This window comes from Anomaloglossus baeobatrachus, chromosome 4 (assembly GCF_048569485.1).
Source record: "Anomaloglossus baeobatrachus isolate aAnoBae1 chromosome 4, aAnoBae1.hap1, whole genome shotgun sequence".
Classification (NCBI taxonomy): Eukaryota; Metazoa; Chordata; class Amphibia; order Anura; family Aromobatidae; genus Anomaloglossus; species Anomaloglossus baeobatrachus.
This window is the reverse complement of record NC_134356.1, coordinates 567366961-567394197: the sequence shown is the minus strand read 5'-3', so window position 1 is coordinate 567394197 and position 27237 is coordinate 567366961. Positions and strand designations below refer to the sequence as shown.

The window sequence follows — 27237 nt, the reverse complement described above, 5'->3', positions numbered from 1 at the left end:
AGATATAGTAACATTGGTGTACGTTTGGCCGTGTCTCCAGTATACACGGAAACGGACCAAACACGCACGTGTTTCACGGATGTGTGTTTCAAGCCTAAAGTGTATGGTCACCTCAATGAATAGATCACAACAGATCTCTTAAATGGATCAAGACAGATTGACATCTATTATGTGAACAAAGCCTCATGTATCCAATGGGTACATTACAAATATTAAATAAAGATTGACCTAAATGGAACTTGGTCATTAGAACTTTGATGATATCAAGAAATGGTCCTCCTGTGGTTAAGAGGTCTTTCAACTTTGGCCAATTCTATCTATAGAATCGGGGCTGGATATATCTTCTAAGGGAAATGTTGCAATTTTGGAAAAAGGGGTTTAAGATTTTGCATTACTAGTAGAAAATGATGTCTTAATGTTCTTCCTACTACCAAACTCTATATAGCGCTGAACTTTCCGTTGGCTCTGCAAACAGATCTGGTTGACATCTTACCCATGTCCCTTCTCTGTGGTAATAGTGATCCATCATTGTGAAATTCTTCAGCTGTTTGAACCTCTGCCTCTTTCCCCCCAGCACCAGGCTAAAGAGTTTTAGCAGCTGTTCCCTTTTGTTTTCCAAGAAGAACATTCCTGAGACCTGGACAGGAACCAGCCCAGCATGGACCTGAACAACGTGCCAAGAACATGAGCAGAAAGTGACAAGTCTGTGTGCAGTGGAGGACTTCCTCCACCTCCCAACTATAATCTCAGCATGTTACAAAGACTTGGTGCCTGTACAGCAACCACAGGGTTTCCCCATCACAGAGCTGGGCTGTCAGACCTGTGACACATTTCATTCAGAGCCGTCTCCGAGAAAGTTGGGCTGATCACTGAGAGCACAGAGGACCCTTCAGGGACTATTCTTCCAATGACCAGGTAAGGGTCTAAACTTCCTACCTGAATGTAAACTTTTACAAACTCTACAGGTCTTGCTTCTTGAAAACTTTTTATTACATTTTTTTCAAGCCAAAATTACTGGTCAAGCTTTCTAACCCATTTTTTTTAGACTTTCGCCTCTCTAAACCTTTAGAAACAGTCTTTTAATTGTTCATACATTTTTACAACACAGGTTGTGTGCAGATTTTTTAGCAATTATGGCTTTTTTTCATTTGAAGTATCTCCACTATTGTAACTTGTACATTGAGGCTATAACTGCCCATACAATATAGTGAGAAATATAACTTTATGGGGGAACATTTTGGATAGGTGAGGGTCACAGGCGGCCCACAATGGATTAAAGTTAGTGGAGTGAAGGCTTCTGAGCAAAAAAAAAAATAATGAATGTGTACCCCATCCCCAGTAACAGTCACTAATTGTATGGGTAACTTAAAGGGATATTCCATTCTAAATGGCTAAATACTTTTTCACTGGACAAAGATAGCAGAGCACACCGCACAGCTATTTTCAGGCATCTTTCATGTCAGACTTGAATGGGGTGGCAGGGTGCACACATGCCATTCAGCTTCTTCAGGCTGTGATCTTGCTTAGGGTACTTTCACACTTGCGTTATTTTCCTTCCGTTACAATCCGCCCTTTTGGGAAACAGCGGAATCCGTTAACGGATTCCGCTGTTTCCCATAGACTTGTATGGTTGACGGATTGTACCAAAAGGAGCTGCGTTGCTTCCGCTGGGCGACGCTCCGTTGCTTCCGCCCAGCGGGAGGAACGCAGCATGTAACGTTATTTTGAGCAGCGGAATCCTCTGGATTTCACTGCGCATGCTCTTTTTTTTTTTTTTTTTTTTTTTTTTTTTTTTTAAATCAAACTTTATTTTGGCTCGCGGTGGCCGAACGTTCAGCTGAGCGCCCGGCCGTCGGCAAGCGACAGCGCTCAGCTGAATGACCGGCCACCAGCATGCCCGGCCGCCGGCAAGTCACAGCGCTCAGCTGAGCGCCCGCCCGCCGGCATGCCCGGGCGCCGGCAAGTGACAGCGATCAGCTGATCACCCGGCGGCCGGGTGCAGGGAGCGATCAGCTGATCACCCGGCAGCCGGGAGCGATCAGCTGATCACCCGGCGGGCGGGAGCGATCAGCTGATCACCCGGCGGCCGGCTACTGGGAGCAATCAGCTGATCACCCAGCGGCCGGCTGCAGGGAACGATCAGCTGATCGTTCACTATAGTCTGCCGCTGGTAAAACCGGGAAAAAAAAAAAAAAAAAATCAAAACGAATTGCGTTGTTTTGCAGCATCCGTTGCATCCGTTGTGTCACTATATGCAACACATCCGTTGCATCCGTTACACAACGCAATGCAACGGATACCGTTCAACGCAAGTGTGAAAGTAGCCTTACACGGGAGAACAGGGACCCAAGTTCACAATTTGTGTACTTTTTGGATCTCCCAGTGGTAGGACCTACTGCGATCTAATAGTCATTTCTTATTTGTTGAGATGGAACACTCCTTTTAATCTAGCTGTAATCTAGCTGTATATAATACACACTCAGATATATAACAGATCCTCCAACCATGTATGTATAAGGAAACTTGATTTTTGTCTGATTTGTTGCCTTTTACCATGGAGACACATTGGTCTGTGTTGAACCTGTAAACACAAATTGATAAGAAATTTTACATCTACAAAATTTGTAGATGCGATTCAGATGTTATTTAAGATATATTGGGTCAAAAATGGTTGCTCAGTTGTAAATAACATTTAAACATTGTTTTAAGATAAGATCATTGGCTGACACTGATCAAGGTGCCATAGAACGTAAAAAAAATGGCCAATTCCAGCATGTCGCATGGCCTATCAGGGCTGCAACTAGGAATTTAAGGGCTCCACACTAGCAAAATTTTCAGGCCACCTTGAGACTCCGCCCTGGCTCTACCCCAGTTTCACCCCTCAAACCTTCCACAGTCTCACCGCTAGTCTTGGAAAAACATGTATGTATGTATGTATGTAACTATATATATATATATATATATATATATATATACCAAAAGTTTGGACACACCTTCTCATTCAAAGAGTTTTCTTTATTTTCATGACTCTGAAAATTGTAGATTCACATTGAAGGCATCAAAACTATGAATTAACACATGTGGAATGAAATACGTAACAAAAAAGTGTGAAACAACTGAAAATATGTCTTATATTTTAGGTTCCTCAAAAGTAGCCACCTCTTGCTTTCATTACTACTTTGCACACTCTTTATTATTATTATTTATTATTATAGCGCCATTTATTCCATGGCGCTTTACAAGTGAAAGAGGGTATACGTACAACAATCATTAACAGTGCAAAACAGGCTGGTATAGGAGGAGAGAGGACCCTGCCCGCGAGGGCTCACAGTCTACAGGGAATGGGTGATGGTACAATAGGTGAGGACAGAGCTGGTTGCGAAGTGGTATACGGGACTGAGGGCTATTGTAGGTTGTAGGCTTGTTGGAAGAGGTGGGTCTTGAGGTTCCTCTTGAAGCTTTCCACGGTAGGGGAGAGTCTGATATGCTGAGGTAGAGCGTTCCAGAGTATGGGGGAGGCACGGGAGAAATCTTGTACGCGATTGTGGGAAGAGGAGATAAGAGAGGAGCAGAGAAGGAGATCTTGTGAGGATCTGAGATTGCGTGCAGGTAGGTACCGGGTGACTAGGTCACAGATGTAAGCAGGAGACAGGTTGTGGATGGCTTTGTATGTCATGGTTAATGTTTTGAACTGGAGTCGTTGGGCGATGGGAAGCCAGTGAAGGGATTGACAGAGTGGCGAGGCTGGGGAATAGCGCGGGGAGTGGTGGATTAAGCGGGCCGCAGAGTTTAGGATAGATTGGAGGGGTGCAAGAGTGTTGGAAGGGAGCCCAGAGAGCAGGAGTGTAACGCCTGCCTGGATCCACAGACTCAGATGGGCTGTAAAGGGGAGGCTAGAGGGAAGCCACTCACCAAGCAGGACCCCCAGAACCCTGAAACCCTTTAACCCCTCTACAGGGATTTGGAATTACACAGGGAATTGGAGATCACTACCTGTGGAAGGCTGCAGTCTGATGAGAGTAGTAGTCAGGCAGGGTCAAACCAGGAATTGCGGAACAGGGACAGAATCGGCAGGCAATGACATAGTCAGCAAATGTAGCAGAGGTCAAATCCGGATCGGGGAGCGAGGAACATAAATAGCAGGCAGAGGGGTAGTCAGAAAACATGCAGAAGTCAGCACACAGGAATAACCAAACAGAATAGGACATAACAGGAGCCAGGAAAATCAGAACTATCTCTGGCAGTGGTCATGTGACAGGAGGGGGAATAAGAAGGGCGTGGTGTCTTCCCATTGGCTGTAGCTGAATGCTGGCAACTTCAGCTGGAAGACACATGCCACCCACAGTCAGCCAGCGGTACTGCAGATCCCAAGCTAACCCAGCCCATTGGATGATCGGAGCCTGCGCCCACCGCTTGCATCAACTCCTCTCCCATCACCAGCACCATCCACGGCAGGAACACGGCGTCGCCTGGCGATCGGAGCAGAAGTCGCTGGAGCAGACTCCGGCGGTGACGTAACACGGAGGTTGCAGTATTCGAGGCGGTAGATGATGAGGGCATGCACTAATGTGTTTGCTGATTCTTGGTTAAGGAAAGCACGGATCCGGGAGATATTTTTGAGTTGTAGTCTGCATGAGGTAAAGAGGGCTTGGATGTGTGGCTTGAAGGATAGAGCAGAGTCCATGGTTACTCCAAGGCAACGAGCTTGTGAGACTGGGTTGAGTGAGCAACCATCAAGTTTGATGGAAAGGCTTGTTGGAGGAGATGAGTGTGGAGGAGGAAAGACAATGAACTCTGTTTTGTCCATTCTCTTGATGAGCTTCAAGAGGTAGTCACCGGAAATGGTTTTCACTTCACAGGTGTGCCCTGTCAGGTTTAATAAGTGGGATTTCTTGCCTTATAAATGGGGTTGGAACCATCAGTTGTGTTGTGCCGAGGTTTGGTGGATACGTGGTGGATGGTGGAAGAAAAATGGTTGGCCATCAATACTTTAAGAAATGAAGGTCAGTCAGTCCGAAAAATTGGGAAAACTTTGAATGTGTCCACAAGTGTAGTGGCAAAAACCATCAAATGCTACAAAGAAACTGGCTCACATGAGGACCGCCCCAGGAAAGGAAGACCAAGAGTCACCTCTGCTGCGGAGGATAAGTTTATCCAAGTCTCCAGCCTCAGAAATCACAGATTATCAGCAGCTCAGATTAGAGACCAGATCAATGCCACACAGTTCTAGCAGCATACACATCTCTAGAACAACTGTTAAGAGGAGACTTGTGCAGCATGCCTTCATGGTAAAATAGCTGCTAGGAAAGCACTGGTAAGGACAGGCAACAAGCAGAAGAGACTTGTTTGGGCTAGGGAACACAAGGGATGGACATTAGACCAGTGTAAATTTATGCTTTGGTCTTATGAGTCCAAATTTGAGATCTTTGGATCCAACCACCGTGTCTATGTGTGACGCAGAAAAGGTGAACGGATGGACTCTACATGCCTGGTTCCCACCATGAAGCATGGAGGAGGAGGTGTGATGGTGTGGGGGTGCTTTGCTGGTGACACTGTTGGGGATTTATTCAAAATTGTGAAGTCATACTAAACCAGCATGGCTACCACAGCATCTTGCAGTGACATGCTATTTCATCTGGTTTGTGTTTAGATGGACCATCGTTTATTTTTCAACAGGACAAAGACCCCAAACACACCTCCAGGTTGTGTAAGGGCTATTTGACTAAGAAGGAGAGTGATGGGGTGCTACGCCAGATGACCTGGCCTCCACAGTCAGCAGACCTGAATCCAATTGAGATGGTTTGGGATGAGCTGGACCGCAGAGTGAAGGCAAAATGGCCAACAAGTGCTAAGCATCTCTGGGAACTCCTTCAAGACTGTTGGAAAACCATTTCCGGTGACTACCTCTTGAAGCTCATCAAGAGAATGCCAAGAGTGTGCAAAGCAGTAATCAAATCAAAAGGTGGCTACTTTGAAGAACCTAGAATATAAGACATATTTTCAGTTGTTTCACACTTTTTTTAAGTATTTCATTTTACATGTGTGAATTCATAGTTTTGATGCCTTCAATGTGAATCTACAATTTTCAGAGTCATGAAAATAAAGAAAACTCTTTGTATGAGAAGGTGTGTCCAAACTTTTGGTCTGTACTGTATATATGTCCCCTTTCTGGAGCCATCCTGGTATATATGTTGCTATCTTGGTTTATTTGTCCCCATCCTGGGCCCCTCCTAGTGTGTGTATATATATATATATATATATATATATATATATATATATATATATATATATATATATATATATATGTATATATATATATATATCCCCCATCCTGGGCATATTCTGGTATATATGTCCCCATCCTGGTATATATGTCCCCTACCTGGGCCTCTGCTAGTATATTTGTCTGCCGTAAAAAGAAAAAAACAATACAAATTTTACTCACTATTTCCAGCTCCCACATCACGTGGCATCCTCTCTGAGCCACGATGCATTTCAGCTAGATGTGTACCCTCCGAAGCACATACAGCTGAAGCAAGGCAGGGACTGGGGTTGGCGGGCCCCCAACACCACCGGCGATCATCCCACTCCGGTCTTCAGCTCACGGAGCGCCTATCTTTCTCCACTGGCTGCAGCGTCCTCACTACCTCCGTGGCTCTGCTTTGCTTGCACTAGTGTGATGAGGTTGCAGAGTGATGACCTCATCACGTTGCTGCACGCTGGGCCACGGCATGATGCATCGGTGCCCTGTCCCACTGACCTTGGCTGCAGAACATGGCTAATTTGCATGCAATGCCTCTGAAGCACTTCTCCTGCAACTTAACCATGGGTTGTAGTGGGCAAAGCAACACGGCCGGGCTGTTGTGACTGTGACTGGGCCCCGGGGCTTAATAAAGCTAAGTAATTACCGTGAGCCCCCCTCTTCACCAGGCCCCATATACCTGTCATGGTTATCATGCCCTGATGGAAGCCCTGTGGCCTATCCAATTGTGTAAACACCCCAAAGGGTGGGCTAATGAATCCATACTGTTGCTCGCATGTTCTTCCACTACAATCACTCTCCTATCAATTTGCCACGTTTCAAAGGAGAATTTATCTTACCATTTTGGTACTTTGTTGGATACTTCCATTTACTGGATGTATTGCATTTTATCCTCCAAATGACTGATGATATAGATTCTGTATATACAAATCTTGTGATCATTTTATTTAGGTATAAGGCACTTTACTATTACAAACTACAAATGATAGAATTTGTTGGTTCTTCTTATTGATATTATATATTACAGAAAGTAACTGAGTGTTTTATGATTTTTGTTCTTGGTTCATCTAATGCTTTTGTGTACCATTTTATGTTGGAAAACAATAAATTTCCCTTTAATACATCTCCAAGATACATTTGCCTTATTCTATTTCTTGCATATGTGAACTCTATATAGGCTCATATTCAACAACAAATAAGTGTGCACACAACTACTGCAAGATGCACTAATTGTTAGCTCGTCAAAATCTAGTGGAATAGACCTGAGCAAAGTGCGGCTCATGGGCCACATCCCGGCCTCCGACTTTTCCAGTCCAGCCTGTGTACTGAGACAGTCAAATGGCTCAAAACAGTGGCGCAAGGGTCGCCCCATGCAGGTGCCCTTCCCTGCTGGCGTTCCAAATTCACTTCAAGATGCAGATATCGGTGAACACAATAGTGGGGGAGGGGTCCACCAGTTTCTTCTTCTATCAATCAGCATGTGTGACGATGCGTGTGCATTTGTGTGGGCTCATATTGTATATACATGGGGCTGTGAGTGGGATTATATCATTTGGAGAGCTGTGTGGGGTCTCATACTGTATATAGGGGAGCTGTTAGGATCACATTGTGTATAGGATGCTGTGTGTGGGCTCATACTGTATATAGGTTGGACTTTGTGTGGGATCATACCATTTGGGGGGGCTCATATTTTCTATAGGGGATATGTGTGGGATCATACCATTTGGAAATCTGTGTGGGAAATTTTATATAGGGGGCTGTTTGTTATATCATATTATTTGGGTAGCTGTATTAGGGGTTCATACTGTATATAGAGGAGCTATGTGGGGGATCATACTCTAGAGTGTTATGTGGGGGGCTCCTACAATGAGAGAAGCTGTGTGTAGGCTAATGCTGTATATAGAGTACTTTATATGGGATCATAACATTTGGGGAGCTGTGTGGGGGATCATACTATATATAGGAGGAGATAATGAAGAATGATGAGGTATCCCCTTTATAAAATCCCAAATTTTTCTTTATTGGAAACCCAATAAAACATGCTACATGAACATGAACACGTTCACCTCCTCCTGAGGCATTTTTGGCGTTCTCATACTGGCCCTTAGTCATAGAAATTCACAGGTGTAACTAACCACATAGTTTAAGAATCCACATAGACCAATAGGATGTTCTTGCTTAGACTAGCACAGGTGTGCACATGAATTACATAGCAAACGTGTTTATATATATTGTAACATATAATAAACTCAATACGTATATTTAGTATAATAACATTGTATCGTTGTGAGAATTCATGCAAGGCTAAGTTCACATTTCTGTTGTTCTGCATCAGTCACATGCGTTGCTTGACGCATGTGACTGATGAGTTGTACAACGGATGACAAAGAACAGAAATCATTGTCGGACTCCATTGTGTGCGGGGGCGGAGTGCGAGGTGGGTGGAGCCGAGCGGGGCCGTGGCGCTGAGGACGTCAGTGCCGCGGTCTGCATGGCTGGGGACAGGTGTGTGTGTGTGTGTATACATGCGGAGTTGCGGAGTGCGGGAGTGGGCGGAGCCGAGCGGGAAAGTGTCGGGCTCCCTGCACACGTAGCCAGGGTAAATATCGGGTAAAAACTAAGCAAAGCACTATGCTTGGTTACCCGATATTTACCTTGGTTACCAGCGTACACCGCTTAGCGCTGGCTCCTTGCACACGTAACCAGGGTAAATATTGGGTAACTAGGCAAAGTGCATTGCTTGGTAACCCGATGTGTATCCTGGTTACGTGTGCAGGGAGCCAGAGAGAGCATGCGCAGCGAAAGCCTACAGATTGTGCTGCTCAAAAAACGTTACAAGCTGCGTTCCTTCCGCCCCGCGGTCAGTCGTTCCACGACTGATCAGTCGGGCAGAGGATGCAACGCAGCATCATCAGTCACAATTCGCCGCTCATACAAGTCTATGGGAACAAAGGAATTTGCCAAACCGATTCTGTTGTTTACCAGAGCAGCAGATTGTGACTGATACAATTTAACGGAAGTGTGAACCTAGCCTAACTTGATTGCTTGGTATTAAGTCGTAATGTCCTATACAGTTCTCTTAATAGCGCTTTCTTATACCAGTCTCCGCCTCTATACTGGCGAAAAACTTTCTATGCTGAAGAATTTGAGATGATTAAAATCTCCTTTGTGCACATCTATAAAATGTTTAGAGACACAGGAATATTTGTTATTATTTTTCTTTATATTATAAATATGTTCAGATATTCTTTTTTTTTTTCAATTTGCGGATAATGCACCCATATATCGCAATTTATACTGAGTGCACTACACACAATAGATCAAATGATATAATCCTTTTTATTCTTATTAATTTTCCCACTAACTTTGTCCAGAATTACGGTAACTCCCTTTCTTGATAAAATCTATTTCTTTAAATGCTTGATTAATGGATATATTTTTCTACACCCTATCATGTAATTGTTTTTTAAAATGAATGGTTTTATCCAAAATTTTTGAGTTTAATAGTGAATATTTTTACAGCTAGAGGGGGGCCCCCTATGGGGTCACGATTATCACCGTCCCTCATAATTTTCTTTGTATCATGATGGGAATGTTTTTTTGTGTTTGGTGAAAATAAACCTCATGGAAATTTTAGGAGATAGTATGGGCGCTATATTGATGATATGCTGATAAAATGGACGGGTGGTCATATAAAATTCATTATTATTTGAATGAAAATGAATTTAATTTGGGTTCCACAGCTATTTGCGCTAAAGATTAAATTATTTTTTTGGATGTAAAGATGTCAGCTAATCATTTTGATAAAACTACAGTTACATCCATGACTCTGAAGCCACATAATTGAAATGCGATTTTACATGCTGATAGCTGTCACTTTGAACAAACAATTAAGGCAATACTGTATGGAGAATTTTTTAGGAGCAAAATGCCTATGCTCCAATAATGAAGTTTTTTAGATTAAACCATTAATATTAAAATTAGATTATATGTTAGAGGGTGTTGGCCAGATAACATGATTTCCAGGAGCTGGCATCATCGCAGCTTTTGGATGTCATGCGCACTGCTCATTTCAGCAACGTCATTGCACTTCCCGGCTTCAGAGAGGCGCACTGCGCATGATACGAGGTGCACAAGATGTTCTTCTGATCATGCCCAGTGCACCCCTCTGAAGCTGGGATGTGTACACCCGGCTTTGGAGGTGCAGTGACACTTGCAAAATGAGTCGCTCGCATGAGCAAGACATCCAGGAGCTGCAAAGACACCGGCTCTTGGAAATCATATCACGCCCACAGGGGTGTGACAACATGGAAAGAGGGCCAACTAGTCGGGAGAAGCAACGCCCCTTTGACTAGTCATAGGCCTAATTAGCATAGGAACAGCGAGGTTTATAAATGCTACTTTTTAAACATTGATTTTAGTAAATAGCATTATACTGGGCTGGTTAGGCAGGGAATTTTGGCATACACATGTGAATGCTGCTGTGTTGGAGGGCATAGGGGAACTGACAGGTTCCCTTTAATGTCTACAAATTTATAGGCAGAAAAAAAACAAAGAGAAAAATTGTATGAAAAATACCTTGACTATAAATAAATAAATTGCAAGTGCTTAATAACAGGGTACTTAGTATATACATTTTTGCAAAAAGGTAAGACGCTGTCCCACCTCATCACGGTGTACCCATCTGGGACAGTCCCTAAGCAACTAAAGTTAAAAACATTTTCTATACCTGACTTGCGTCATGTCAAAACTCCAATGTGAATGGTAACAAGTGGTCAGCTGGGTCCCAGATTAAATACACAGCAAAGTGGGAAGCAAATTGATTGCCCAGTCTCAGTATAAGGAGTGCTGCACCCCCATCTTGCACTAAAGCAAGAAAACAGACAAAAAACACAAAAAAAACTGAGCTGTAATAAATGTTCAGTAAACATGCAACATTACAAGCATGTGAATAGCAGCCTCAAGACTAGAAAAAAACAAAGAGAAAAATTGTATGAAAAATACCCGGACTATAAATAAATAAATTGCAAGTACTTAAGTGCTTAATAACAGGGTTATTAAGCACTTGCAATTTATTTATTTATAGTCAGGGTATTTTTAATACAATATTTCTCTTTGTTTTTTTTCTAGTCTTGAGGCTGCCATTCACATGCTTGTTATGTTGCATGTTTACTGAACATTTGTTACAGCTCAGTTTCTTTTGGTGTTTTTTAAATTTATGGGCAGGTATTATCCAGCACTAATTAAAAACACCTTAGGGCTGATGGGAGGAAAGGAGAACAGTAAGAAGAGAAGGCAATCAAGATCTTCAATAATATACTACAAAAAAAAAACAAAAAACAAAAAAACAGACAAACTGACCAGCGTCTCCAAATAGAACAAAGCAAGTGTGAACAGGTGCAAGCTACTATGACTACACGATACACAAACAAAAGAACACAGCAGTATCAGTAAGCGCTAAAAAATATGCAAACATAGAATATATGAAATTTAAACTGCAATACATGAATGAAAAAAAAATTATATATATATATATATATATATACATATATATATTACACACATAGCACTAGCCTCTGAGGTTAGTGATTGGCTGCTGTGATGTGCGCTTTAGTTATGATGTCACCGCTGTAGTCAGTACACAGAGACCTGAGCAGTGTAAGGAGAGACAGATGTTTTACTAGTATGCAACAGTTTGGGCGCCACTTTTTGGGAAGAAAGCCCTTTAATGTGTCCTATTTGGGCTAATTTAATAGCAATAAGTCAATCAGAAAAAGGCCATGTGAAATCAATATCTATGGCCAGCATCAGTTTATATGAGAGCATATCAAGAGCCAGATGTGTCTGAAGTCCATCGTCAGGCTAGTGTTGATGTGTACTTGTGATATAAATTGCTATTTAGACTTATTTAATAAATCAGTTTAATGGCTAATAATTCAACAATGGTCTTCTGTCTTATAGCAAGCCAACATCAATATTAGCAATGCCCCCCGGTGGGTTCCAATTTCTTTCCACCATTTACTGTGTAAATTCCATTTCCCCCTGCAGTGTGCTCACTGAAGCTGTGTGTATATTGAAATATTTTACTTTTAGTACATTCATGTTATAATAAGCGACATTAAAGCACAGTTTGCTCCAGTGAAGCATTGGATGATGCATTTACTTTCTGCGGTTGCCTCATTGTAGAATATTCTGTAGTATGATAATGGCGGTAATAAGCTGGCATGAGCCGGGTGGTGTCTGAAGCGTAAACCCAACAGCCCACCTAAATCTTCACCACTTTCTGCTCTTGAACAATGGCCATGTAATCACTAAAATTGCTATTGTGACACTTTCATGTTTCTGCAACACAGGATCCTGGAATGGGTATATTGGGCCCGTACATAAGTCAGTATCAGTATGATACCCCATTGGTTCTAAGCTCAAACACAATATTGGCATTCAAAGGTCTAGGAGAGGACAACTCGATTTAGTGCTGACTTTGGAGAAAACTAGGGTCTTATGTCTCCCCTGGAAAGATGGATTCTAGAAATCCGGTCTGGAAGAGCAGTTCATATGCACCACGGACAGATGGCGTTGGAGCTGTAGAATGATTCAGGTAGAACAGCAGAAACTAATGAGGAAACTGAAGAGGAGTTCAAGTGACAGCCATTGGGACAGCAAAGTAGTAAGGTCAACTCAAAGACAACAGACAGGAGAAGCAGAGCTGAGTGACATAGGAGGCCTATGTCACAGGTGTGTCATGGGTGACTGACAGTCATGTGGTTTTGGGCCATAGAAGGTCACAGTGTTTGGCTGCACAGAATGCTCCCTGACTTTCCATTGTTCCTGCTGTCAGCATTCATTGGTATAGGTAGCTTTCCTGCTGGATCTTCATCTCTCCCCCTTTCGGACCCAGCAGGAGCTCGCCTTCTACCCAGCTGCTGACCATCAGCATTCTCTTAGTGCTTATATACCCCTTCCTTCCTTCTTTTGGACTGGTGCTGGTGATATTCTTCAGTTTATTCAAGTCCTGGTTGGGTGGCTTGTGCTCATCTGAGGTATCATTGCAGAAAGCTTTGCTGAACTTCAACCTGAGTCATCTGTAGATAAGTAATTCATGCATTTTATTCGTGTGTCCCCCTTGTGTTGTTTAGATTGGTTAGTGGGGTTGACAAAGAGCTCATCTGTTCCCTGTTTAGGGACCAGCACTAGGGATACCTAGGGTCAGGTATATGGCTCAGCGCAGAACCTATCTAGGGTGGTGAGGGACCCCAGGGACCAGCAGTAGGTTTGGTCAGGGGTCACTGTCTTGCCGTTCTCTAGACACAGAGTTTCTCTTCCCTTTCGCTTGGTACTTCCCTGTACTTAGTGTGACAGCCCAGCGGTTAAACTGATCCCGTGGTTAGCTGTATCTAAGATTGTCAAAGTCCAAGCCCAAGGTGGAGATGACCATCAGCATAGGAAAGCTGGGTTTGTCCAAGGCGGATCTGGCCAGTGTTATACCACAGTAAAACAACAATAAAGCAGAGCTGAATTTGTCACAAAGTCCAAGACAGAAACGATCACCGGAATAGCAGAGCTGAGATTATCATAGAAACCAAGGCCAATGGTATTGCAGAGTTACCTAGCAATATAGCAGAGCTGGCGGGAGGTATAACAGAGTCCTAGACAGAGCTTTCCAGCAGGAGAGCACGGCTGCCCAGCTACGGTACATAACAAAGTTGGGTTTCTAAAGTCTAACACTGACAGGCTGGAAAAATTCCAATCACTTCATGCAAAGTATAGTCTTTTATTATCCATGCAATGAGTTCCTTTGGTAACTATTAAAGGGACCCTGTCAGGTCCAATATGCACACAGAATCACGAGCAGTTCTGGGTCCATGTTGCTAATCCCTTCCTAGCAGTCCCAGCCTATAGTAGCATACATAAAGGGATCCTTTAGAAAAATTATTTCTAAAGATCCTTTATCTAATGCTAATGGCTGCTGGGACTAGTCCCAAGGGCGTTATATCCCCCCCACTAGTCCCCTCTCTTAGCATGTCAGCACGCCCACAGTGGTGTATTAACATGCAATTCAATGAAGCATCATGACCGATGCCAAGCGTACCTGTTTGCTGTGACCGCACTTCTGAATGCCGGGCACTTCCGGTTATGCGCAGTATGAAACTGGGTGTACGCGTCTTGGCTTCAGAGAGTTCTAGTGCACATGACTGGAAGTGCCGGGGCATTCAGAAACGCAGTCATAGTGAACAGTGAACACAGGTGGCACTGCTCATGACGCTGCATTGAATAGCATGTACCCCTGTGGGCGTACTACCATGCTAAGAGGGCAGATTAGTCGGGGGATATAATACCCTTGGGCAGAGGTGTATCTAGGCTTTCTGGCACCCAGGGCAAGACTTCAGTTTGGCGCCCCCCCCATGTGACCAATCATTCATATGTGAATTGCACACTTACAGTCACGTGATGACGAGCTGCTCTTAATAATTTAATTCTCTTAATGTTCAAAGAGAAAAATATGAAGAAAAGCCAGTTGTCACATGTAAGTATGAAAATCACATATGAGTGGAGTGGCCAAATGATGACTGCTGGAACCAAACGCAGAGCTGAATCCTGACAGGGAGTATATTACATGCTGTTATGATTGGGCTACAGTGCTTAATTTTATAAGTAATGGGGCTATCCAGGTCTGAGATCAAAATCTGCAGTTACTATGGGACTGCAGACTTCTGAATTCTCACAGTGCGCACACTGCCCGCTGTCAGGATTCTCTGGTGCCGATGGTCAGAGTGGGAGGTCATGAAACTGCAAATATGTGATTTACATACAGTATATGTGGTCACATGTCGACTAGACATGCGTGGCCTCGCTCAAAATGAATTGAGTGATGCTGAACACGTCAAATCAGAATGTGTCCAGAAATATAAAAATCTCATACTTGCACTCATATGACCGTCCACTCTTGCCACTGGCACCGGAGAATCACAAAAGTGTGCAGAGCATGCATTGTGAGAATTCAGAAGCCTGCAGTCACCTAGAGTCACTGCAGAATTTCATCTCAAACTTAGACAAGCCCTTTACTTATACAATTAAGCAGTGCATCCCAATTCTAAAGCCTGCTTTACACGTTACAATTAATCGTGCGATCGCATTTGCGATCGCACCCGCCCCCATCATTTGTGCGGCACGGGCAATTTCTTGCTGTAACCCCCCGTCACACGTACTTACCTTCCAAACGACTTCGCTGTGGGCGGCGCACATCCACTTTCTGAAGGGGAGGGACGTTCGGCGTCACAGCGACGTCACACAGCGGCCGGCAAAGAGAAGCGGAGAGGCGGAGATGAGCGGGACGTAAACATCCCGCCCACCTCCTTCCTTCCGCATTGCCGGTGGCCGCAGGTAAGCTGCAGTTCATCGTTCCCGGGGTGTCACACGGAGCGATGTGTGCTGCCTCGGGAACAATGAACAACAGGACGTGCGATTTTTAGAAAATAAGTGACGTGTCAACGATGAACTAGAAGGTGAGTATTTCTGCTCGTTCATAGCTGTCACACGCTACGATATCACTAATGAGGCCGGATGTGCGTCACTTACGACGTGACCCCGCCTACATCTCGTTAGATATATCGTAGCGTGTAAAGCCCGCTTTAGTAAAGGGGTTGTCCAATCTTACAATTTATGAATTGTTACTTCTGTACAGGATCAGAGCTAATAAGAGCACCAGAACTAGCAGAGGTACAGAAATACATAATTGTAACACCCAACAGTACAAGAACACAGATTCACAACCACCAGCAGTACAGAAATTCATCATCAGAACCACCAGCAGCACAAAAATACATCCATGTAACCCCATCAGTTAAGAAATACAGCATCAAAACCCTCATCGGTACAGAAACACATAATCAGAACCACAAGCAGTACATGGTACATCAATTGTAATGTCAGGTCAGATCCATACACATTTGTATTGCATGAACTGACAACTTCCAGTACATCTAGGGCTGGCTCCAGGTTTTTGTGGGCCCCGGGCAAAAGAGTCTCAGTCGGCCCCATACAGAAATAAATCGCACATATAGATATTTAAAAATAAATTCACAAGAATACATCTAAAAAGACAAATCTATACACAGTCATATACACTGACATACATAAATACACATCATACATGCACACACAGACACATTAGAGATATTAATAAGGGGAAGCCAGCAGCAGCCTCACTCACCTCCCCAGCTTGTCTCCCATTCATCTCCTCCTGGGCATGTGGCTGTGCCGCGCTTATTGGCGGTCATGGCTAACAGACATGGCCACACACAGAGCACACTGACACTACTATATACATCACAGGAGAGACTGGAGACATACAGCAATGGGGGCATATACAGCTCCAGAAGGGGACATACAGCTCTGAAGTGGCAAACAGCACTGGGGTGGGGGGGATATACAGCTCTTGGGGTGTACAGCACTGGGGTGGGGGGGATATACAGCTCTTGGGGTGTACAGCACTGGGGTGGGGGAGATACAGCTCTGGGTGGTATACAGCGGTGGGGTGGTATACCGCACTGGGGTGGGGGGACATACAGCTCTGGGGGTATAGCGCACTGAAGTGGAGGGTCAGACACTTCTGAGGGGTATACAGTACTGGGATCGGTGGACAGACAATTCTGGGGGTATACAGCACTGGTGTCAGGGAACAGACAGTTCTGGGAGCATACAGCACTGGGGTGGGGGGAAAGACTGTTCTGGGGGTATACAGCACTTGGGTGTCGGGACAGACAGTTCTGGGGGTATACAGCACTGGGGTGCGTGGGACAGATAGTACTGGGCGTATACAGCTCTGGGGTGCGTGGGACAGATAGTACTGGGGGTATACAGCTCTGGGGTGCGTGGGACAGATAGTACTGTGGGTATACAGCTCTGTGGTGTGTGGGGCAAATAGTACTGGGGGTATACAGCTCTGGGGTGTGTGGGGCAAATAGTACTGGGGGTATACAGCTCTGGGGTGTGTGGGGCAATTAGTACTGGGGGTATACAGCTCTGGGGTGCGTGGGGCAAATAGTACTGGGGGTATACAACTCAGGGGTGTGTGGGGAAGTAGTACTAGGGGTATACAGCTCTGGGGTGCATGGGGAAAATAGTACTGGGGGTATACATCTCTGGGGTGTGTGGGGAAAATAGTACTGGTGTATACAGCTCTGGGGTGTGTGGGGCAAATAGTACTGGGGTATACAGCTCTGGGGTGTGTGGGGCAATTAGTACTGGGGGTATACAGCTCTGGGGTGCGTGGGGCAAATAGTACTGGGAGTATACAGCTCTGGGGTGCGTGGGGCAAATAGTACTGGGGGTATACAGCTCAGGGGTGTGTGGGGCAAATAGTACTGGGGGTATACAGCTCTGGGGTGTGTGGGGCAAATAGTACTGGGGGTATACACCACTTGGGTGCGTGGGACAGATAGTACTTCGGGTATACAGCTCTGGGATGTGTGGGGCAAATAGTACTGGGGGTATACACCACTTGGGTGCGTGGGACAGATAGTACTTCGGGTATACAGCTCTGGGGTGGGAAGGATGACATACAACTCGGCGGTATGTAGATGCTTCGGCTCCATTGTGGGTTGAGCCTAGAATGTATGGGCTCCTTCCATGTTAGTGGGCGTGACCAGCTTCATTACAAATTAAGTCATACCTGGAAGGAGCCCGTACATGCTAGCATCTACCTTCATCTGTTGAACGAGGAGCACAATGCACAGTGCATGCTAGCTCCGCCCACAGACAAACGGACCCTGCACGCAGCAGTGAAAGCTCCGTGCAAGTGAGGAGAAAAGAGCCAGCAAACCAGGAAAGTGCTGGCTGCCGGCAGGAGCTCTGCGGTCCCCAGAACTCGGCCCGGGGGCCGCAGCATACATCACCGCCCTTGCTGACAGCCAGGTGCTGACGCTGGCCCTGGCCGCTGGGGAGACTCAGTGCTGCATCAGTCGGGCCGACAGCGCCCCCCCTGACACTGCGCCCGGGGCAGATGCCCCGCCAGCCCCCACCTAGATACGCCTCTGCCCTTGGGACTAGTCCCCACGATTGTTAGCATAAGATGAAAGATCTTTAGAAATAGTTTTTCTAAAGATCCCTTTATCTATGCTACTGTATACAGGGACGGTTAGGCAGGGATTAGCAATATGCACCCATAACTGCTCGTGGTTCTGGGTGCATATTGCACCTGACAGGTTACCTTTTTTTCACACACAAAAAATAACAGAAAACACTAGAAGCTGTGGAAAAGTTTTGCGAATTGCCGTATTTACATCAGCCACAGCTTGCTTTGCCAAAACTGGCAGAATTTGGATGCGGCACTGCTAAATACACTCAGCGAATTTTATGCCAGAAATGTATTTCAAATATCAAAAAAATAATCAGCCAATCCAAACAGAATAAGACAAGTGTGAACAGGTGCAAGCCATAACCACCACTATACTATTTAACCAAGAAAATACAGCTGAATCAAATGCTATACAATGCAAACATTAAATATATGAATTTGGAACTGCCTTACTGCTATAAAAATATGTTAAAAAAAATATACGGTAATTACCAAACAAAATTGTGCATTTAATTTCAAAGAAATGTATTCCAGTCCGACTGGAGTTATTTTTCTTTGCAATGGTGAATGCTAGTTGTAAGATACTCCTACACTATTACGTGGTGCGCATCTCAAGACAGCGGTGATATCATTAAGACTGGTGTACACGAGTCCAATATCCCAAAGAAAAAAATACAGAGTATTCCATACAACAGCAAGCCCTCAGCTCAATGAACAGAGTAATAAAGTTCTGGGACTCAGAACACGCCAATCATTAAAATTGTTTTTATTAAATTCCCTTTTTTTGGAATGCGGAGTGGGGGTGGGGGGTAAAAGTAGCAAAAAAAACAAAAATAAAGCCCAAACACTATGTGAAGTCGGAATGGTCGTGATCGTATTGACCCATAAATTAAAGGGAACCGGACAGCCGATACATGCTGCCCATGCACAGAACAGGTTTGGTCACCACATTCTGTCAGGTTCACCTTAAAAATTACAAGTCAATATAACAAATGGTGAATGGTGGTTACAAAGCTAAGCAAACTCTAGACTTGTTGGGTTTTCTTTTTCTTTTTATTCCACAAATAGTGTGATAACAAGTCATCAAAAACTGATCTTCCCCCAGTTCCCCTATACCCGCCTTTATCTATCCCCCCAGTTACTTTACATTAAGTATCTTTGATTGTGGAATGCGAGCACAGATGATACGTATTGATCTCATTTAGTTAAATGTGCATCAGTGATTTCCTGTGTTATTTAGTACTATATTCATAAATCATAACGAGTTCTCTTATTTTTCGTTGTTAGGAATACAGTGCCTTGTGAAAGTATTCAGCCCCCTTGAATTTTTCAACCTTTTCCCACATTTCAGGCTTCAAACATAAAGATAAAAAAAAAATATGTTGAAGAATCAACAACAAGTGGGACACAATTGTGAAGTTGAATGAAATGTATTGATTATTTTAAACTTTTATAAAAAATAATAAACTGAAAATTGGGGCGTGTAATATTATTCGTCCCCTTTAAGTTAATACTTTGTAGCGCCACCTTTTGCTGCGATCACAGCTGCAAGTCACTTGGGGTATGTGTCTATCAGTTTTGCACATCGAGAGACTGAAATTCTTGCCCATTCTTCCTTTGCAAATAGCTGGAGCTGAGTGAGGTTGGATGGAGAGCGTTTGTGAACAGCAGTTTTCAGCTCTTTCCACAGATTCTCGATTGGATTCAGGTCTGGAGTATGACTTGGCCATTCTAACACTTGGATACGTTTATTTGTGAACCATGTAGATTTTGCTTTATGTTTTGGATCATTGTCTTGTTGAAAGACAAATCTCCGTCCCAGTCTCAGGTCTTTTGCAGACTCCAACAGGTTTTCTTCAAGAATGGTCCTTATATTTGGCTCCATCCATCTTCCCATCAATTTTAACCATGTTCCCTGTCCCTTCTGAAGAAAAACAGGCCCAAACCAGGATACTGCCACCACCATGTGTGACAATGGGGATGGTGTGTTCAGGGTGATGAGCTGTGTTGCTTTTACACCAAACATATTGTTTGGCATTGTACCCAAATAATTCGATTTTGGTTTCATCTGACCAGAGCACCTTCCTCCACACGTTTGGTGTGTCTCCCAGGTGGCTTGTGGCAAACTTTAAACGACACTTTTTATGGATATCTTTGAGAAATGTCTTTCGTCTGGCCACTCTTCCATAAAGGCCAGATTTGTGCAGTGTACGACTGAGTGTTGTCCTATGGACAGACTCTCCCACCTCAGCTGTAGATCTCTGCAGTTCATCCAGAGTGATCATGGCCTCTTGGCTGCATCTCTGATCAGTCTTCTCCTTGTTTGAGATGAAAGTTTGGACGGTATATTTGCTGTGGCATGATACTCCTTCCATTTCAATATGATCGCTTGCACAGTGCTTCTTGGGATGTTTAAAGTTGTGGAAATCTTTTTGTAACCAATCCGGCTTTAAAATTCTCCACAACAGTATCACGGACCTGCCTGTTGTGTTCCTTGGTCTTCATGATGCTATTTGCACTTTAAACAGAACACTGAGACTATCACAGAGCAGGGGCATTTATACGGAGACTTGATTACACACAGGTGGATTATATTTATCATCATCAGTCATTTAGGACAACATTGGATCATTCAGAGATCCTCAATGAACTTCTGGAGTGAGTTTGCTGCACTGAAAGTAAAGGGGTTGAATAATATTGCACGCCCCAATTCTCAGTTATTTATTTTTTACAAAAGTTTAAAATCAGCCATAAATTTCATTCAACTTCACAATTGTGTCCCACTTGTTGTTGATTCTTCACCATAACATTAAAATTTTTATCTTTATGTTTGAAGACTGAAATGTGGGAAAAGGTTGAAAAATTCAAGGGGGCCGAATACTTTCGCAAGGCACTGTACTTCCTCCTCCCCCAATCCCTTCCCATTTTCTCCAATAATATTCTTTTAATAAGATGTTACCTCATTTACCCTTATTCCCCCATAAATTGGATGTACCGTATTTTTCGGATTATAAGACGCACTTTTCCTCCCAAACATTTGGGAGGAAAATGAGGGGTGCGTCTTAAAATCCGAATATAGCCTACCAATGGCCCTGTCTGTGCAGACGGCCGGGTGCGTGTGGGTGACCGGGTGCCTGTGGCTGTGTGCCAGCTGCCTGTCGGTGCCAGCTGCCTCTGTGTCCCGGCGGCCAGCTGCTTCTCTGTGCGGGTGGGCAGGCGGCCTGCTGGCTGCCAACCTGTGCGTGCGGCTGTGCGGACTGCAGTGGCTGTGCAGCGGGTGTACCAGTGTATCTGCGGTCCCGGTTTCAAATGATGGTGCCGGGTGTCAGCACGTGCGCAAATGGAGCTCTTGGATGAGAGCTCCATCTGTGCATGCGCCGCTCTGGGCGCCATCACTTGAACCGGGACCGCGGACACACTGGGACACACCGAACCGGCCTGCTCCACCACTGAGCCGTCGCCGCCGCTTCCACCACTGAGCCGTCGCCGCTGCTGCCACCACTGAGCCGTCACAGCCACTCACACCACTGAGCCGTCACCGCCGCTGCCACCACTAAGCAGTCACCGCCGCTGCCACCACTAAGCCGTCACCGCTGCTGCCACCACAACCTCTGCCTCCTGTGGCCCTCTTCACCACCACTGCTGCCCTCCTCTGGTAAGACAACACCGTATAAGACAGACCCCATTTTTTTTTTTTTACTTTTTTTATCTCTAAATTGGGGGTGCGTCTTATATTCCGGTGCGTCTTATAAAATGGAAAAAACGGTATTTATCTGTACTGTCTGTGTTGGAAAAAATCTAATAAAAATATGTTGTACAACAAGTCATCAAAAAGATGAACATACCACCAAATGGTGCCAATAAAAACTACCGCCCTGACACCTTCACTGACTGAGAACTGCAGAAATCAGAGAACACTAAATAAATGATTTCATAGAGTATTTACTGTAGAAAGGTGATACAATATAAATCAGACTATACATCTTTACAACCGCCGTACTCTTACTGACCAAGAAAGCTAACACTTCATTTATGCATCATGTGAACAGTTAAAAGTTTAAAATTAAAAAAAAACCAGCTGCAGAATCAGTTTTTTTTTAATTTCTCCCCGTAAAGAGTTAAAAAGATAATCTCATCTTTTTGAAGGATTAAAATTGCAACGCGATATTAAAAATAAGAACGTTTGCATTTGGCCTCTTATTAAAAATCCTCTGTTCTTAAGAAAGTAGCGATTTTAAATAGGGATGAGCGAGCGCTACCCTGCTCAGGTACTCAGTACTCGTAAGGGGTAGCTGGATACTCGGATGGCCGTGACTCGAGTACACGAGTATAATGGAGGTCATTGGGGGACAAGCATTTTTCCAGGAAATCTTCTGAAAAAATGCTTGAGTTCCCTGTTGACTTCCATTATACTTGGGGTACAGGAGTCGCGCCTGAGTATCTAACTGCTCATTACAGGTACTGAGCACCGTAGCATGGTAGTGTTCTCTCATAACTAATTTTAACATCTTCAGCCTACAGCGCATTGCCTAAGTTACCAGCTACTTCTGCAGTCTATCAGAGATGGCTGGTTTACTAGGAAAAGGGCCCAGCCCCTACATGCTCTTTGTAAAGCTTGCAAGCATGGCTCTTAAAGGGAACCTGTCAGCAAATTTGGGGCATTTAACCTGTGGTCATCACCACCGGGCTCTTATATACAGCATTCTAACATGCTGTACATATATAAGAGCCCAGGCCGCTGTGTAGAACATAAAAATCACTTTATAATACTTACCTAAACGGTCGCTGCGGTGGAGTTGGGTCATATGGGCGTCTCCGTTCTCCAGTGCCGACACCTCCTCTTTCGGCCATCTTTGTTGTCCTTCTTAAGTTGGGGTGCATGATACGTCCTACGTCATCCACACTCGCCGGCATTGAGGTCCAGCGTACGCACTTTTAGCAGACCTGAACAGGGCAGATCAAAGTATTGTAGTGCGCCTGCGCGGGACCGGCGAGTGTGTATGACTTAGAACACATCATGCACACAGGCTTCAGAAGGAGGACGAAGATGGCCGAAAGAGAAGGCACCGGCACCGGAGAACGAAGTCGCCTATATGACCCAACTCCACCACAGCGACCGTTTAGGTAAGTATTATAAGGTGATTTTTATGTTCTACACAGCGGCCTGGGCTCTTATATACGTCATTCTAACATGCTGTATATAAGAGCTCAGTGGTGGTGGCCACAGGTTATAGGCCCCAAATCTGCTGACAGGTTCCCTTTAAACTGCCTGGATCCATCTTGCCTCAGTCCCTTCCCCCTCCTACACTGCTGCAGAGGCAAAGCTGGTGTGCCATAGGCAAGGAGGAGAGCAGGAGCAATATGATTGTGGTTGCAAAGGGTGAAACTGCGATTGAGCCCATACAGGTAGGGGGCCTGCCGAAACTGGTGCCTATTTCATCTGAGTGAGCATCCATGGACACACATGCTGCATATTGTGGGAGTAGGGGAAGGTAAGAAGAATCATTTATATTATTTATTTGTGTTGAAAAGGAACAAAAGAATGGTGCCGCCTATGATGCTAGGCACTACATGGACAAGTCATGAGGCAGGGTAGTCAAACGATCCAGGGTCAGATACCAGGAGAGCACATCAAGGATTAAGGGGATAGACAGAGGTGTAGTCAGGTCACGGTCTGGAGTCAGAATACCTGGAGAATAACAGATAAGAACAAAGGGACAAGGAAAACGGAAGATCAGATGAGGTCAAAAGTCTGACAGCAATAGATCAGGACACAGAGCGCAGATAAATTAGACCACCAAGCACCACTGAGCAGAATGCTACAACTGGCAGAGTTTGGGGATCAACTGCTCAGCTAAGTAGCTGGGCAATAACAGGGAACAGGGAGGACCTGGACAAACCCAGCACCTCCAAGTATCAGATTGAATGACTGAGGGGTCACTCATGGGCAAAAATGGAGGAGGAGGGCACCAATTCCCAAAAATGGGGATAACCATAAATATATATATATATATATATATATATATATATATATATATATATATATATATATATATATATATATATATATATCACTCAACAAACTGACAGCTGAGCCTACCCCGATACCATAGTACAGCAATCACTCATTGAGTCCAAGATGCACTAAGCGGAGGAATCGTGACAGCGACCAGGCCTGAGGGCATTATTACAGAAAGGGTCCAGGACTGAGGACATTATTACAGAAAGGGTCCAGGACTGAGATTATTACAGGAAGGGGCCAGGATTGAGGATATTATTACAGAAAAGGGCCAGGGATAAGGACATTATTACAGGAAGGGGCCAGGATTGAGGGCATTATTACAGGACGGAGGACATTATTACAGGAAAGAGCCAGGACTGAGGGCATTATCACAGGAAGGGGCCAGGACGGAGGACATTATTACAGGACTGAGGGCATTATTACAGAATGGAGGACATTATTACAGAAAGGGTCCAGGACTGAGATTATTACAGGAAGGGGCCAGGATTGAGGACATTATTACAGAAAAGGGCCAGGGATAAGGGCATTATTACAGGAAGGGGCCAGGATTGAGGGCATAATTACAATAAGGGGCCAGGACTGAGGACATTATTACAGGAAGGGGCCAGGATTGAGGGCATTATTACAGGACGGAGGACATTATTACAGGAAAGAGCCAGGACTGAGGGCATTATCACAGGAAGGGGCCAGGATGGAGGACATTATTACAGGACTGAGGGCATTATTACAGAATGGAGTACATTATTACAGAAAGGGTCCAGGACTGAGATTATTACAGGAAGGGGCCAGGATTGAGGACATTATTACAGAAAAGGGCCAGGGATAAGGACATTATTACAGGAAGGGGCCAGGATTGAGGGCATAATTACAATAAGGGGCCAGGACTGAGGACATTATTACAGGAAGGGGCCAGGATTGAGGGCATTATTACAGGAAGGGGCCAGGATTGAGGGCATTATTACAGGAAAGAGCCAGGACTGAGGGCATTATCACAGGAAGGGGCCAGGACGGAGGACATTATTACAGGACTGAGGGCATTATTACAGAGTGGAGGACATTATTACAGAAAGGGTCCAGGACTGAGATTATTACAAGAAGGGGCCAGGATTGAGGACATTATTACAGAAAAGGGCCAGGGATAAGGACATTATAACAGCAAGGGGCCAGGATTGAGGGCATAATTACAATAAGGGGCCAGGACTGAGGACATTATTACAGGAAGGGGCCAGGATTGAGGGCATTATTACAGGAAGGGGCCAGGATTGAGGGCATTATTACAGGAAAGAGCCAGGACTGAGGGCATTATTACAGGACGGAGGACATTATTACAGGAAAGAGCCAGGACTGAGGGCATTATCACAGGAAGGGGCCAGGACGGAGGACATTATTACAGGACTGAGAGCATTATTACAGAATGGAGGACATTATTACGGGAAGGGGTCAGGACTGAGGACATTATTACATTAGGCTGAACACGTCGTATAGGGTCCACAGTGCTGCGAGGCCGATACATCTGCTCAACATGCACATGGCGGCCAGGTCCAAATTATTCATCAGGGCCCATTGAACTCTATGCCATGGAGGAAGATAACAGGTTTGGCCATGGAAGCAGTCATGCCACCGGACACAGATGAAGCAGCTGGAGCACAGCACGGCAGTGCGCCCTGTAATAGTATGTACTCCAGCACTGTCACTGACATACAGAACTCATACAGCGACATCAACAAGACACTAGTGAAGAGTTATGGCGTCTGGAGAGCAAAAAATAATAAAAAAAACCCCAACAAAATGTGTAATATAAGACTAATATAATGTAAGACCCAGCACAGCGGGACGGGGCGGAGCGGCTGTACGCTGCCCGGTCTGTGTGCGGGTACAGACCACCCAGCACACACAGACACCGCTCCGAGGATGACGTCATGGGGACTCAGAGCCACGTGTCTCCAGCCCACCGTCACGTGACGCGGATGCCCCGCCCACCACTGGTCCAAACACAAGATGGCGCGGGGAGGCGGCGGGATACGCTGAGCACCGGGAGAGAGCCCGGCAGAGGTGAGGGCGCATAGGATGCCGGGAGAAGGGGCGTGTTCAGAGTGTGGTCCGGTGTATGAGGGGGAGGGGTGCAGGTGGTTGTCGTGTAGGAGATGAGGGAGGAGAAGGAGGCTGCGGATAACGGGACGGAGGCTCCTGACATCTCTGACAGGTCCGCGCTCCCTCCCTCCCTCCCTCCCTCCCCAGCATCCCTGCGGCCGTGTGATGGGTGCACTGACTGCAGGCGGGCGACAGCGCCACGGACTGCCATGATTACGGTTATCGTACAGGTCAGGGGCTTCTTAGTGACAGCAGTGTGTGACATAGTGTCTGAGTGCAGGTGTGGGGGTCCGCGGGGAGGGGCGAGTGCAGGTGTGGGGGTCCGCGGGGAGGGGCGAGTGCAGGTGTGGGGGTCCGCGGGGAGGGGCGAGTGCAGGTGTGGGGGTCCGCGGGGAGGGGCGAGTGCAGGTGTGGGGGTCCGCGGGGAGGGGCGAGTGCAGGTGTGGGGGTCCGCGGGGAGGGGCGAGTGCAGGTGTGGGGGGGTGCGCGGGGAAGGACGAGTGCAGGTGTGGGGGGGTGCGCGGGGAAGGACGAGTGCAGGTGTGGGGGGGTGCGCGGGGAAGGACGAGTGCAGGTGTGGGGGGGTGCGCGGGGAAGGACGAGTGCAGGTGTGGGGGGGTGCGCTGGGAAGGACGAGTGCAGGTGTGGGGGGGTGCGCTGGGAAGGACGAGTGCAGGTGTGGGGGGGTGCGCTGGGAGGGGCGAGTGCAGGTGTGGGGGGGTGCGCGGGGAAGGACGAGTGCAGGTGTGGGGGGGTGCGCTGGGAGGGGCGAGTGCAGGTGTGGGG

General features: G+C 45.6%; 1 protein-coding gene across 7 annotated transcripts in view; it reads left to right on the top strand.

Annotated features, from left to right (window-relative positions):
* Nucleotides 1-894: 894 nt before the first annotated feature.
* The window catches only part of DENND4A (DENN domain containing 4A), a 209372-nt gene continuing 183029 nt past the window's right edge, over nt 895-27237 (top strand). For 2 of the 7 annotated variants that reach the window (XM_075346042.1, XM_075346037.1), the window contains exon 1: nt 895-915. In XM_075346042.1, the coding sequence (XP_075202157.1) occupies nt 908-915 (8 nt within the window). In that variant the 5' untranslated portion in view covers nt 895-907. Of the gene's footprint in view, nt 916-26306; nt 26413-26543; nt 26564-26614; nt 26682-27237 lie in introns of those variants that run through there. The other 5 variants (XM_075346044.1, XM_075346039.1, XM_075346043.1 and 2 more) reach the window with 4 other exon arrangements.